General features: G+C 35.5%; 2 protein-coding genes across 2 annotated transcripts; both read right to left on the bottom strand.

The window, feature by feature from the left end:
* Nucleotides 1–318: 318 nt before the first annotated feature.
* Nucleotides 319–2,252, bottom strand: LOC145593396 (uncharacterized). Its single transcript, XM_081649715.1, has one exon. It carries the CDS (start codon nucleotides 1,835–1,837, stop codon nucleotides 695–697), a length of 1,143 nt encoding a protein of 380 aa, XP_081505841.1. The 5' UTR covers nucleotides 1,838–2,252; the 3' UTR covers nucleotides 319–694.
* Nucleotides 2,253–5,893: 3,641 nt separating this feature from the next.
* Nucleotides 5,894–9,157, bottom strand: LOC145606492 (cationic amino acid transporter 6, chloroplastic-like). The gene is made up of 5 exons (XM_081662364.1): nucleotides 8,770–9,157; nucleotides 8,403–8,625; nucleotides 7,777–8,110; nucleotides 7,012–7,240; nucleotides 5,894–6,713 (listed from the first exon to the last, which is right to left on the bottom strand). The coding sequence occupies exons 1-5, from the start codon at nucleotides 9,155–9,157 to the stop codon at nucleotides 6,145–6,147; spliced, it is 1,743 nt and encodes a 580-aa protein (XP_081518490.1). The 3' UTR covers nucleotides 5,894–6,144.
* Nucleotides 9,158–15,393: the final 6,236 nt, after the last annotated feature.

Raw genomic sequence — 15,393 nt, 5'->3', positions numbered from 1 at the left:
AAGGGCATTTTCGCTCTCATATGGTCGACCCATTGTCTAAGGATAGCAGAGGTCTCAATAGGTCTAACCTTGTACGGATTCTGGATGTTAAAGTACGACCTTCCATACTTTAATATCCCCTTGTTACTCAATACTCACTTGATGCCTACTATCAATGAGTTACAAGTTACAACTTAGGTTCATAAGTGCGTTGATTGGGGCTATTATATGGAATTGCAGGAAATTGCGACGAACAAAATATTCGTATTCTATTCAGAACATATCGAAATCAGATGCAGAAGCACAGGATTTTCCAAGAGGAACATCACATATCCAGAATGGTGGCCAAAACAAAAGCTAAATTTTGAGTAGCCAGAACATAGTTTTCTTTTCAAATAATATACATGTCTACATACTAAATCAAGATATCATAATACTCACAAACTTATTAAGTAATACAAACCAAAAACTTAAAAGATCAAACACAACATAACCCCTTTAAACATAACCAAAAACAATTGGTTTGCAAGAAAGGTCACAACTTTTATACTCAAATTCAGCTACAAATCTACTCATTTACTACTACTACTAGCTAGAGTATGTTCTTGATAACAAACACAAGGGAATTCGAATTCTTCTTGGCTTAATCGATCTTGATCATGAGCTAAAACCACGAATCGAATAGAAGCAACCAAGTTAATTGAATTCCATTCATTCATTCTACCTCCATTACTTTAACCTTCTTTTGCTTCTTAAACCCTTGAACAAAAGCATTAACAATATTGTGTTGAGCTTCAAGTATCATTTGAGTCCTCTTCATCTCCATTTCCATCCACTTCATCTCCATTTCTTGCATCATCTCCATCTTCTCCTTCTCCGTCCTCACCAACGCTTCTCCCAACATCTTTATCGACGCCACCATCTCCCCAGCCGCGGCATCCCTTCCTCCTCCTCTCGCCCTTGATCCAGCCCCCGCCCCTGAACCCAACCCGAATCCCTTCTTCGACGAACACCCATTCAAAAACATCTTCGACGACGATGAATCCTCACCCAATTTCCTCTTATTAAACCCAGATGCAAAATTACTCCTCCCATTCTTATAATCAAACCCACTACCATTATTTCCACCATCATAATCGTACCCTTCATCAAAATACCTCTCATTGTTATTATTATTATTGTTATTACTACAATTCCCATGATTCTTAACCCTAAATTTAATCGGACCTCCACTTCCACTCCCACTTTTACCCATACCCATCAAAATCTCATCAAAATACTTCCCTAAATCATCTTTTCCCCTAATTTTTTCCTCTTTCACAAAACCCCCATTATTATTCTGAAAATTCTCTTTTACTGGGTTCAAAACATTCATATTCATATTATGATTATTACCACCATTATTAACCCCATTATTATTAACAACAGTAGTAGATCCAGGACCAGACCCAGATCCAACCTCCATAGCATCCATCAAATCAAAAAAAACCCAGGAAGAAGAAGGAAAAAATCGATTACCCACAAAATTATTATGCGAAGGAAGAGCCCCAATCCTCTGTTTCTCAGCACGATACCTCTTACGAAGCTTCTCCATCTTATGTCGGCACTGGGCAGACGACTTCGGCGGCGATTGATCGGGGCACCTCCGATTAACCTCATCAGCAACAGCTTCCCAATCGGCAGTCCTCAGATTCCGGCGACGAAGAGAATACCATTTATCTTGGTAAGAATGAATCAAAGCTAGGGTTTCATCTTGGGTCCAACAAGGAGCCGGAAACTTGCGAACGACGGGAGGAGGAGGTGGGTTTTCCGGCACCGGAGAAGGGTCGGCGGCGGAGGCGGGAGGAGGGGAGGGCATAATGGGAAAATTGAGGGGAGGAAGAGAGAGAAAAAGGAAGAGAGAGAAAGAGAGAGAGTGAGAAGAGGTGGTTGAGAGGAAGGAGGCATTAGATTTGAGGGGGAGAAAAAAGAGGAGAGAGAAAGATAGGTAAGGCCACCGGGTGAGTGGGTGGAGGGTGGAAGGTGGGGGGTGATGCTAACGTGCGCAGCGGGTGATGGGAGAGGAGGTGGGAGAGTTACACGTATGAGAAAGGTGAAGGGTAACTTGGAGGTTACCGGTTATAAAAATAAATAAATGTTATTATGCCACCGTCACTTGGGTTGGGTTGAGGTTGGTTTAATTTAGGCCTACCACTACCACCTTCTCTCTCTTTCTCTTTCTTTCTCTCTCTCTCCTCCCCCACAACCAACTTAACTTAACCACCTTATCTCTCTCTCTCCTCTAATAATCATTTTTTTTAGAAGATCTTAATCTTATTCTTTGGGGTTGGGCCTTCGTTATTATGAGTAGTATGTATTATTTTGTTTGGGTTGAAGATTGTGCAAGGGGAAATTACATCATGATTGTATAGCGTGCTCTTGTTTATCTATAAGTAAGGTTGTTACTTGTTAGGGCATATTCTGATATACTGAGCTGAGCTGAATAGAGCTAAAATGAATTGTTGATGAGAGAGGAAATTAGGAAATGAGCTGAAATAAACTGAAATTAAGCTGAAGAGAACAAATCCTTAATGTGTTATGTGTTATACATTGTGTGAATTGACAACGAAGTGTGTGATTGAGGATTGTAACAATGACGACCGAACTAATTAGGGCCAGCGTCTATTGAGTTTGGTGTGTTGAAGTGTATGCGATAATGTATGTGAAGACTAACAATTCACAAGCACTGGTAGAATAAAGTGAAGTTGATCAGAAGATCACAAGACGTATCAATTTAGGAAATTAGAGAAAATCATAAGACTTGTCAAGCTGGAAAATAATATCGAAGGCATTCAGTTTTCACTATGAATTTAGGACTTAACTAATCCTTAGCCTTACTTGTAAATTAATAGTCAATCTCTTCCTAAATAATTAACACATTTGACTTTTTCACCATTAATGCACTCACTTTGACCATCGTTTTTTTTAATGTAGTACTTGATATTTAAAAAAAAAATTATCATGAAATATATTATTAAGTATGTATTAATATAAAGTTTCATAACATCAAATTTTTTGATACTTACTTTTATATAGATGTTGCATGGCTATATTTTTTTTACTAATATTTAATTATATATATTTAAAATTAATTTAATATGTATAAATTATTTAAAAATTAGATGGAGTATTAAATGAATATTGTTGGTTAGGTCTTGCTAGTAAACTCTTAACATAAAATTGCATGGTTGTTAAATACATTCTCCCCCACCCCACCAACAAAAATAAAAAAATTGCCCTTTTCATCTTTTTCCCCTTTTCTTCCACTGAATTTAAGTACTTGAATTAAATTTCGTTCAATACCATTGCCTTAAAATTCATAACAAAATCCTTGATTCATAGGGCACTAATGCAAGGAGAATCAAGGTTGGCCTAGTGGATGGAGGCCCTCTTTCCACCCCTGTAAGAGGGGTTTGATTCTCATCCCAAACAAGTGAGATTTCTAATTTTCCCCTCACTTGTAAGAGATTTCTTCTTAAATAAAAAAAGCACTAATGCACTAAGTGAGATACAGACCGCGCGGGACCAATCTTGATGACGTAACTCTCCCGAGGGACCAGAAAACACCCAAAATACATTATTTCAATATAAATGCATCAAGTAAATATGTTCCATTCAATTTGCATAAATGATAGCATACGTTTCATTCCATCAGCTTATAGGAGTATTTTTTTTTTTTTTTCCAAAGTATCCCAGAAAGGCAAAAATCCAAACATGCTTCATACTTTCATAGTTTCATGTACCAGTTTTCAGTTTTCAGATACCAATTAGTCATGAATTTTGTTAAAAAAAGATGCATGAGGCCAATGCTTTAATGAGATGCAAGCCCAACTATTGCTATTAAGATGGGCCCCGTAGCTTAAGGATTTCAAAGTTTAAACCCAACGTAGCCAACAATTACAAGTCTATATTCTTCTAATTCTCAAATTGGCAAAATTATCAGAAATTACCGTAATTTAAAGTCAATTTGTGAACTAGTAGTCTAGTACCTTATGTTATTTTATTTTTGTCAACTAATACCTTGAATTAAATTTTATTTTAAAAATGGCACCTCAGTGACAGATTCCGACCAAAAGTGAAGTTTTCGGCATTTGGCTTTCAATCTCCCTCCATCTTTGTGCGCGTGTGTGCACTCGAAGAGGGTAGAGTTAGGCTATAAATGATTTGAATTGAATTTACCAATTGGTTGTTGGTGTAGTGGTGATTGAAACTACACTTAGTAGGGAGGACTCGTGTTCGATCCCCCGCAACAACAATCGGGAGGGGATTGGAACCTAACCACCCACAACTGATCCCCGAATCCGGATTAGTCCAAAGGGTGAACCGGGTGGAACACCACATAAATGATTTGAATTTCCTACTTGTACTTGGATGACTCTCACAAGCTCCAAGGTATTTTTTTACAATTTTACCTCCCGTATTTAGCTATTTTACTAATTGTTTTTTATTAGAAGGAGGGGTGATAAAAGGAGATTTTATTTTATTTTTAATTATAAGTAAATAAGAATATTTGAAAGTTTTTTTTTTTTTTTTTGAATTTAGCTATTATTTTTTTTCCATTTTCCACATCATCTTGGTTAAATTCCTTTCAATTTCCCTTTATGTAATATGTATTAATTTTGTTTTCAATAATATAGAGTACGAGTAATAAAATTTCACCTTATAGCATGTTGTAAATTAGAGAAAATTAGTTATATTAGCTAGTAATTTAGCATAATACATGGCAAAAAAAACATCTACATTTTATAGTATTTGCACATTTTCTAAGTGTTAGAGCACCCATGATAGAGGAAATTAATAACTTTGGCAAGCTTTTCCTTGCTTCTCCTTAGAGAAGCACAAGTGCTCTTTGAAACTTGAAAGGGTGAGGGCAAAACATTATCTCTTTTTGACTCTTGAATTGTCTCTACTTTAGATAAATACGAAGTATATCTTATTTTCTATTCAATCATATTACTTTTTCTTTTCTTTGCGATGTGATATTATGAAGTATATATATGTAAAAACTATACTAGATATTTGTGTCTACCGATATTAAACTTCTCAAGTGACCATGCCTATCCTTTACACGTGGTAGGAATTGGACCCCAGAAGAAAACGACCTAGTGATCGAGCCAACTAGGTGCTTAAGGTGCTTCATTCAACCACGAATGCAGTACGTAATGTCAATGCAAAATTGGCACATTGGAAGGAAATTAAAGTTGTTCCTATGAAAGACCATAAAAAGGAAGAGTATGTGTATGATAGTGAGCATCAAAAGAGAATCAAGACGAAGATGCATGGATGGGAATTGAACAAACCCACTACTAATGGCTTTCATTTAGCTTCTTTAACTGTCACTTCATATATAGCCCACTAGTATGTTTAACATCAACTCCAAATCAAAGTCAAAGTCAAAGTCAAAGCCAAGTAAAAGAATTTGGGGTCCGTAAAAAGTCAAAATTAATTAAATAAAAAGAAAAGGAAAAGAAAAAGAAAATTGAAATATACTACACTTCTCTTTTTTAAGGAAAGAAAAATGAGGCAAATTAACTTGTTAAGGATGATTAGTTTGTTATAGAGATGCATTTGTATTGATCATTCTTTAATGGGTGCAACAAATTTTGATGTGCAAGCGTAACGAAAATTTGCAAAAGGAAAATTCGTATAATAGAGTACAAAAATGTTACTCGTACTAGTATATCTTTACATAACTATTATAACTTATAGAGTAGAATTTATAAAATTTAGGAATGAATAGAAGTATGAAATCAACATATAGATCATCATAATTTATTATCTGGAGTATTTATTTCTATGAGACATTACAATAACTAATTCTAAATTTTCAATAACTTGGCCACAATAAGTACATATTAGGATATTACTACAGAAATTGAAAATTGAAATCAGAACTTTGAAAAGTATGATGTAATTCATCCAATTTGCATTTACAATTACAAAGTAAAGATGAAGATAATTTGAAGCAACACTATCAAACTTCTTTGAGTTGCATCTTAATATAAGGGGATCTAGCTAACATATGAAAGAGTGGGTTTCTACTGCAATTGCTCGAAATTAACACCACTCATAAATCATTACAAGTAAAGAAAAAAAAAAGACATTGAAGAACAACTATCAACCAAGTTATAATTGTTGTTGGATATCAAGTTTTCTTTCCTGGGAAATTCCAAAGTTCGCGCTCAATCCATTCTCGGCTACCATCTCCATTTCCATTTCCTCAGCGCGGTAAGTTGAGTGAACACCATATAGTACGTAAAATAAAATAATCAAACCTGTCCAAATACCAAACCTTTTAAATGACAAGATCTTCAAGGTTGTCATGAGAAAAACATTGAGAAAAATCGATGTAGCAGCAGGCCATGGCATCAGAGGCACAGACCACTCGAGATCCTGCCTACTTGAAGGGATCATGTAGTGGAAGATAGCGGTAATGGTGATCAAGGACCCGGCAAACAATGGAAGTCCCCATAATCGTTGCTCGAACTTCCACGATAAAGAGAAACCAACAGAAAGTAATGTGACGAAGAAGAGGAACAGAAGGATATGTAGTGGTGAGTTGCTGCCAACTATAACATAGCGCCTGTATATAAGAGCATTCGCCACCAGATAAAATACAAGGAGTGTGCCAATGGATATTATCTCGAGCACTATGTCAAGTTCAGTGAAGAGGGCAATTGATGCAGTACAGAATCCTATAATGGAAAACAGAAAGAGAAGTTGCATTTAATATAAACTTTCAAATGTTCAAAACCAATAGAATAATGCAATAGGGTTCCACCAAATAATCCAAGCTCATACTTATTCCTACATTATCAGAAAGCAAATCTGGGTTAGTCATTTAACTGAACACATGAATGTTACATTTTCAGTACTTAAAAAACAGCTTAATTCATGTCTACTACTCGTACTTGTTACAGTAGTTGAAACTTCCATGAATGACTAAAAAATGAAACCAAGAGATCAGCGAGTGACCATATAAAAAATACTCACCCAAGAATAGAGTAGCATTCAAGGGTGTTCCCGTTGAAGGATGAACCTTAGCTAACCACGCAGGCACGAGCCTGGCTCTTGCAATCACACAGAGGTATCTTGCCTGACCAAGCATGGCCACCAAAAGGGATGCCATAATTCCTAAACTTGCACCCACTCCAACAAGATGACTTGCCCATTTCCATCCCAACTTTTGAAAAGCCATTGCAAATGAAGCCTTATCTGCTATCTACATGAATATAATCATGGAGTAAGTACACCTTTTTTTTCCCCCTTGAACCTACAACGATTGCACTAAGACATGCAGAAACTCTATATAATGAGCTCGTATCCATGTAACAATACCTTTGATTAAATTGTGACAACAAGAATACCTTAATCACAATCTGATTCAATCATTGTATTTAGACCTTAACTAATCGATTAAGGTAGAGGTATATTTTTGAGACTCAGGTTTGAATCTCTCTTTTTTGCTTCCATCTATCATTCAGTGTACTAAACTGTATGACTCCCTTCGTCACAGCTCAAGGTTAGCTGGTTATGGAGGGGTAAAGAAGGGAAAAAGGCAAGGGTGGGTGTATGTGGATCTCAATGACGAAGTAAATGTAGAGAAGAAAAATGGATAAAGGTAGATTATTTGAGTAGGGACATATTTATGGGAAAACCCGGGGCTGGGACGGAAGGAGTATTTTGTTGATTGTTATTCTCATCTATGAGGCTCCTATGAATTGCAAAAGAAAGCATAAAACATGAAAATATTAGTACCTCATTATATGGAACCATAACACACAAGGCCAATCCCATAAGACAATAGAGGAATGAAACAATGACAACAGACCCCACGATGCCCATTGGCAGGTCTCTGGAAGGGCTTCTGATTTCTTCAGCAAGGGTTGAAACGGAATCATAGCCAATATAGCTGAAATAAACAATGGCTGCTCCATCAACAACACCTTTAGCACCAAACGGAGCCAATCCTCCTGGAGAGCTTACCAAGTTCTTCGGATCCCCAATTAGAAAACCAGCAATTATTATAAACCCGAAGAAGATAACATGGAATATTGTCATAGCAAGGTTCAATATCGAGCTTTCCTTGGTGCTGCAATATGGTCATCAACTTGTCATAATTAGAAAAGAAATTAATAGATAAACCTTCTGATCACTACTCTACTGCATAACAAATGAACAAACATCAGGCACTATATATACAGAATATGATTATGATATCAATAATTTAATATAGAAATCCTTGAACCAATGTCAATCGGTTATTATCATATTTTTCAAGGCAATTTCTTCTGCCGGCTTTGAGGTTCAATATCTATGACACAAGCATGTTATACTAGGAAGCAATAACTAAAATTAACTAATTAGTTAAAAAAAAAATATACCTATGACACAAGAATAGAGTCAACAGAAGAATAAGAGCAACAGCTGAGAAATCCAACATGTTATAACCTTTAACAAACCCATGCATCTCAATCCTCCATGAGTTGGGATCTTCCACTCCAAATGTGCCGCTTAAATATTCAGTAAAACTTCTAGCAACCGCAGCATTTGATAGCACATATTCCATCAATATATTTGCACCAGCTAAGTATCCCACAAACTCCCCTATGCATCAATGGGACAAAAGGTGCAAAAAAAGTGAGAAAAGGTCTTTTGAGGGCCATAGGAAGGTGAAGTTATCACCACAAAGAAAGAAATCATGACAGGGTCTATAAAGCACAAGGAAAGTTGACTTTTAAATTTTCATACCAAAGGTCACTCTCAGATAACTGAAAGCACCCCCAGCAACAGGAACCGCGATGGAGAACTCTGTGTAACACATGGAAGAGAGGAGGGCCGATATGCCAGCAATAATGTAGGATATAAAAACAGCAGGGCCAGATATAGTCCGAGCCACATGACCAGTGGTGACAAAAACTCCAACTCCGAGCATTCCTCCTAGACCAAGAGCAACTAAATCGAACAAAGAGAGCTTTCTTTTCATGTCTGCACCAGACCTCAGCCTCACTTGATTCAGTTCCTGATCTGGAGTCCATGTAGCTAACAACCTCCTCCTAAGCTTATAAGGTGTTTGAGAAAGGGAGTTCAGGTAGTTACAAAAGCAAATGTTGCTCGGAGGGTTCAGATTGTTTTCCATTATTTCGAACTGATCAAAAATTCCTAGTGTTTTGGCTTCTATGAAGTTGAAGCAAGCTAATGTGTACATAAATATAATGTATGCTTCTAAGCATATATATATATAAAGATAAGAGAAAGAGAAAAGACAGAAGGGTTCTTTTTTAAAGGTTAAGAAAACAATACAGGTAAGAGACTGTTGGTTTATAGGAAATGCATAGTGGTCCACTTTCAACTGGTCCTAAATTGTTAAAAATAAATCTCATAAACCTTCCCCCCAAAAAAGCTTTCTCTGGACCCAACAGCTTGAAAGAGGTTTGTTAAGAGAGAAGCATGCATCAAATGTGAAAATAAAATCAAATATTTTGAGTAAGACCTTGCTAAGGGAATCACAAACTGCCTTTGACCCGATCTTTAGGAATTTTCTCATCACAAAAGCATCAAAGCCTTTTCCTAAAGCAAAATAAAGATTACCTAAAAAAAGACTTAATTAAAAGAGCATGAGTTGATTCGTATGCCAATATATATATAATAGTGTAGTCGTCATTTATGCTTACAGTGTACTGCATGCCTTGTAAATCCACCTGAACGAATATAGAACCAATAACTGTATCTACTATCAAGATAAATACATCTAACAATATAATATATAAATCACCATTAATTTTTGTTCCAATTAATATTAGACAGTTTAGATACAACAAGTACGTATTCCAAATTTTCAATCACTCAGCATATCTTACCTTAAATCTGAATGATCAATTGCATTTAAAAAAAAAAAAAAAAAAACAATTGGGAAAAAAAAAAAGGAAATACAGATAAAAACAAAAACAATTTCATAAGAAACAACATTTGGATTCCTAAAATCGCACAAAAATATAATTTCAGAAGTCAATTTGTAAAAGAAAATATAAATTAATATAACATTTTATATTATAATAGTTCATAAGTGATGCCATCATCAGAAATGTGTCTTTATGATATAATGCCTATAGGCTATAGCCCTTAGGGAATGGATATACCCTTGTATAAAAGAAACCTAGATTGAATAATATAACCCTTTATTTCGAGGGTACATCAGTACATGCAGTCAACAAGGAGAAATTGTGCCAAACTATCAACTAGGCAATTTAACTGTAATGTTTTTCAGTTTCTGTACAATAAATATCATTAACATAAACTGTAGTTCAGAAACTGTTTACTCGTACCAAGAAGAAAAGTCCACATCTACACAAGTTGGAGTTAACTATATATGATCACCAATAAAAAAACTTAATTCCTTCTATTATAGGCTTTCTTTCGGGAGAATCATATCCGAATAATGTTAGCAGCCATTAAAAATAGGAGGAACCTGATAAGTCCTGATTAGAGCGGGGCCTCAAAGGGTTATTTACTCAAAATCAATCTGCAATATCCCGCCATTTTAGGTTTTTGTGCTTCATCATTAAATATGATTCCACTATATTTCTTGACAACAACCCCACTCACCCATATAAAAAAAAAAAAAATTAAAAAAAAAAAAACAAGAAAACTATAGAGCAGAAACTCCAAGAAAGTGTACAAAATGGTATGTGAATATGTGATACACTCTCTTACATAAAAAGAAAAAAAGAGGGTAACTTCTCTCTATGAGGTTCAAGAATTTACTTGCCACGAACACTCACTTGACCTTTTTGACTAAAGAGAGGCCAAAGGGCCCAGAGAACACTAATTCTGAGATGCAGAACAGAGCGTGATAATATGAAAGCTATACCTAGCTGGAAAGTGTGTGAGGCACAATGAACATAAAGCCTGTTTGTGCGGGAGTATGTGATACCCCCCAACAAACTTAGAAAGAAGAAAGGGATTAAGGTTCTCCTAAGGTTTGAGGATTTCCTTTAATAAACGAGTACTTGAGTGAGAATAAAAGACCTTTAGGTTAGTTAGTTGCTCCTCAACTCAAAGCATGACAGACATAAGTGGTTTATGGCTATATAAAGCTTCAAATATCATTCGGGGGGATGACGAGTAATTGACTATCTCAACCTCTACACCATTTATGCTACTATGAGCATAAGTAAGCTGAAGAAGGTGCACCACCTCATGAGAGAAAGGGGAAGGTACTTAAGTGGTCACCATATTTCTCAGTCTAATAATCATTGATACATTCAAAAAGTCATGAAATGATGAAATTCAGCCCTACGTAGTGAGGTATTCCTTCAAGGCCATAGATGGAGGTGAAAAGAAAATATACAAAATAATGAGCCAAATGGCATATAGTCAACTAGTATCCCCTCAACTAATATCCAATGCTTCCCTACCCCACTTCCATCAAACAAATACTTGTATCACTTAGGGAGGCAAGAGGTATAATTCCTGTCCTAGACACATCAAAATCAAATGAAAACTATTTCTTCATTCACTTTCCTTATTTAAATTTCTGTACCAACAGCTTATAAGCCATCAATGGCAAGCGTTAACATTTATTCAATAGTAGCAATAATGTTACACTAAACAACAGCAAATAAATAACTAGCCATCAGATACCAGTTGGGCATCCAATTAGTATTGTCAGTAATATTTTCACTTTGCACTTGTGAGACAGTGATGTCACAAACTCACAATTCATAGTCAGGCTTCAACAAAGAAATGAAAACACTCAAAAACAACATTTACCCAATTCCGCCCAATAAATTCTCAACAAGCACATCCAACAACCAATGAGAGACGGTATTTCAAATACTCAACTTGCTAATAACATTATTACTTTCTTAATACTACTTCATAATATATGGGAAGTCAATGGGCCATCAACCTAGCAAATTGCACTACCATTTTCTACAAAGATTGTGTGGTGCAGGCATGTAGCATTAGAAGCCAAAAAAACATCATCGTCAAGTCTCCTCAGTCCCACCATGTTCCATCAGATTGCATTATATGTCCTATCCAAGTTTGAGCATTTCCTAAATACAAATTTTTAAACACTTCCCAATTTCCCATAAAGGACAAAAAACTTTTGAGCACAAGGAGTTTAATAAGCTTGTGATAAGCTCCTCTGATTACCAATATGAGGCAACATATACCACATAGCCATAAATAACCAGAGTATGTTGCAAAAATACTAGAGAAAATGAACGACTCCATGATCGTTCGATGCCCTAATATATTGTAGTACCGCAAAGAGCATTGATGCAATGATTTTAGTACACTACAAGAATGAATAAGAAAAGTGGAAACTTCTTGAGGTCTTTATTTTAAATTGTACTCCAATTGGTTAGCAAGCAGCACTCAAGAGTCAAGAAGACAGCATGGCCCTTTTCCCATAGGTTATTTATCTAACACAGGGCAGCTTGTTCTTAGATTTGCCTAAGCCCCATCTCCTTAAAAAGTAAACATTATAATTTTTTGTCATTAAAAGCCTTGGTCATTTTAAGTTAGAAACCATCAAAATAAGGTACATTCATCTTCACCAAAAGAAGCGATATGCTGAAGAAAAAGATACATGAAAGAACTTCGGAAGCCACCTGTCAATACCAAATCATCAAGAATCATTCTACTTATTAAGTAGATAGTTACCTTTGCAGTCTTCCTCAAAGTCAATAGAATCAGCTGAGTACAATCAGGTACCTGCTACATAACCCATCAAGTCTTAGAAACCTAAGCTTCAGTGTTTCAGCAAGAGAAAATGAAAATCTAGGAATTTGCATTCTTAACTAATTTTAGTAAACCATGCAATCATTGTCAAGTCTACAATAATAAGTGGAAAAAAAGTTTGTACATGTCACTCCACAATAGTCTGCAGTCTATATAGATGAAAAATGGAAAATAGATAAGAGGCTCAGAAAATCTTTATTCTTTCCCACTGTCAGCATAAGGCAGCATGACTTCATATTTTGCACAGATCCAGCACTTAGCAACACCACCATTGGAGTAACCCCACTTAGTGAGAATGGAGTGAGTGCATTATAGAAATTCCACTACTTTCAGAATTCTTAACCACAATACAGAGATTCAGGCTTATAAGTTTTAGGGCCTAACATGGAACAGATGACCTAGCATATAGGTTGTATAGCCTAGAATTATATCCTATACGAGGATCAATTATTTAGTTTGGAACCTAATACGGAATAAATAATAATCTAGTGTATGGCATAAATTATCTTGTACATATAATAATATAGGTGTATGGCATAATAATCTAGGTGTATTAATTTCTCATTTAGTAAAAGATCAGCGTTGCTAAATACTTCGTATTATTTATACAGGTCAATCATAGACTATGGACAAGCAGTAAAGCTACGCTCGTGACGTGAGACAATTCCTATCACATGCCTCCTACGTTAAAAACTCCAAATAAATGAATAAAGGGATACAGTTGCAATTTCCATGACATGATTACAACTTCATTGCCCTTTCATTCACCATAAAGCAAAAGCACACTTTCATCAGTGGCAGCAGACGAAAAAGTTTGTATTCTAAATCTCTTAGAATCGTACAGCCAAATCACAATCTTCTCCTTTTTCTCTTCCTTGTAAAGTTAGCAGACAATGATTCCAACGAGAGCTATACTCAACAAATCATCAATACTCAGCTCAAGGTATTTAGTATAATTACTGTGGCAAAATATACTACTTTCCACAAATTTATACCTTACTTTCTTCTTTTGGGATGTCCTACATCTATTGTCTAATTCACTTATAGAAATATCTGTTTCTACATATATACCATATGACCATGAACAGTTGTTTCAGGACACTTAAATCCATTTCTATCTCACTTTCCAACTTACACTACTAAAGAAACAATGGCTGAAATTTTAAGGTTAGTAACATTATAATAAATCAGTTTCAATTCACTAACACATATTATAGTAACTATACTCTCTGCCTAGAACTATGCCAAAGTCTACATTTCAATATTCTAAATTTTGGATCGTTTTCCAAACAGCTGTACTTATTGATTCAATTCTTTGTCACACAGGCTCACTCAATAATAAAGCACCACATTAGTCTTGGTGAAAACTATTTCAGACTAACCGACTAAATCACCATATATGTAATTCTAAATTTGCAATTTCAGCTAATTCATTATTAAAAAATGCAAACCTAAGAAATTTATGCTTACAAGGAAGACAATCAATGCAGTCATTGGCATACAACACTCATAACATTTCCCGACTAATCTCAAGTATCCACAGGGGTTTATATGATAAAAGTCATTGTAGGCCTCCATTCCTATCTCACAATGAAGAATTACTCTGACAACCAAAGGAATCAGCAACCCATTTACTGCAATCACAACTAAAGAACTCCAGCAATGCACTCAATAGCCAATTTGACATGATCCTAGTATTAAATTACACCCAGCACCTAGAAAATTCATTTCTTTTAGACAAGGAAACAAATTGAGTAGAGAAGAAAAAAGAAAGAAAATATAATAGGAAGATGATTCTCCACATAACTGAAGATACAAAATAATACAGAAACCTGAATAGATTTGGGCCTAGCTTACTCATCCTAATTGTAGACCATGGCCCTCTTTATTAGCATTAACTTGTTCTGTTGTTCATATTACATCTCTGAGACATCAAGATAGGAAACGGTATACATTGTTTTAAAATCCTCACTTACTGGTTGACTTTAGTAAAGAACAAGCATTCTATCATTCATGATCAAAAAGTTAGTAAAAGCTCATTCACTGCGGCTATAGCTAGAACACAAGTTCGCACTTCCTCACTAACCTCAAACATTAATGCCAATAAAGATTAAGCAAATAGCAACCTCAAAGTGAAAGGATAAAGGGTCTCCTCATTGAATATAGCACATGATTTACTTTTAATAGCTCTACACAATATCCATGGTGAGAATACATAGAATAAAAATCCCATAAAGAAGCCATATCGTTTGATACAAGCTAAGGCAGTAAGAAGTAGATGATCTGCAGAATGTTCTGAAGAGAAGGAGTATTACTTTTCTAGCAAGTACAGGCTCAGTGAATCCTAAGAGAGACGGAGAACAGCCCCTTACTTCTATGTTCTTCTAAGATTATTTGAGTCACCTACTAACTTATCATTATATGTAAGATATGAGTCACCTACTAACAACCCCTTACTTTTATCTAAAGGTAGATAAAAGGTTAGAGAATCAATAGAATGTAATATCTAAGCACAGAAATTGTCACCTTTTAAACGTGTGGTGTGCCTTGAAGGTTTTTAATCAGTGTGAGAAGTGTTTAACTTTTCTTTCTTGAGGTTTTTGTATAGTTGGAGCAACACGCTAA

Source organism: Chenopodium album, chromosome 2 (assembly GCF_948465745.1).
Source record: "Chenopodium album chromosome 2, dcCheAlbu1.1, whole genome shotgun sequence".
Classification (NCBI taxonomy): domain Eukaryota; kingdom Viridiplantae; phylum Streptophyta; class Magnoliopsida; order Caryophyllales; family Amaranthaceae; genus Chenopodium; species Chenopodium album.
This window is presented reverse-complemented; position numbering and strand designations above follow the sequence as displayed.

Coding starts and splice junctions, on each gene's coding strand:
- LOC145593396 (XM_081649715.1), bottom strand. CDS start 1,837: ATGCCCTCCCCTCCTCCCGCCTCCGCCGCCGACCCTTCTCCGGTGCCG.
- LOC145606492 (XM_081662364.1), bottom strand. CDS start 9,157: ATGGAAAACAATCTGAACCCTCCGAGCAACATTTGCTTTTGTAACTAC. Junction 8,626..8,769: donor TTATCTGAGAGTGACCTTTG/GTATGAAAATTT, acceptor ATTGATGCATAG/GGGAGTTTGTGGGATACTTA. Junction 8,111..8,402: donor ACTCTATTCTTGTGTCATAG/GTATATTTTTTT, acceptor ACCATATTGCAG/CACCAAGGAAAGCTCGATAT.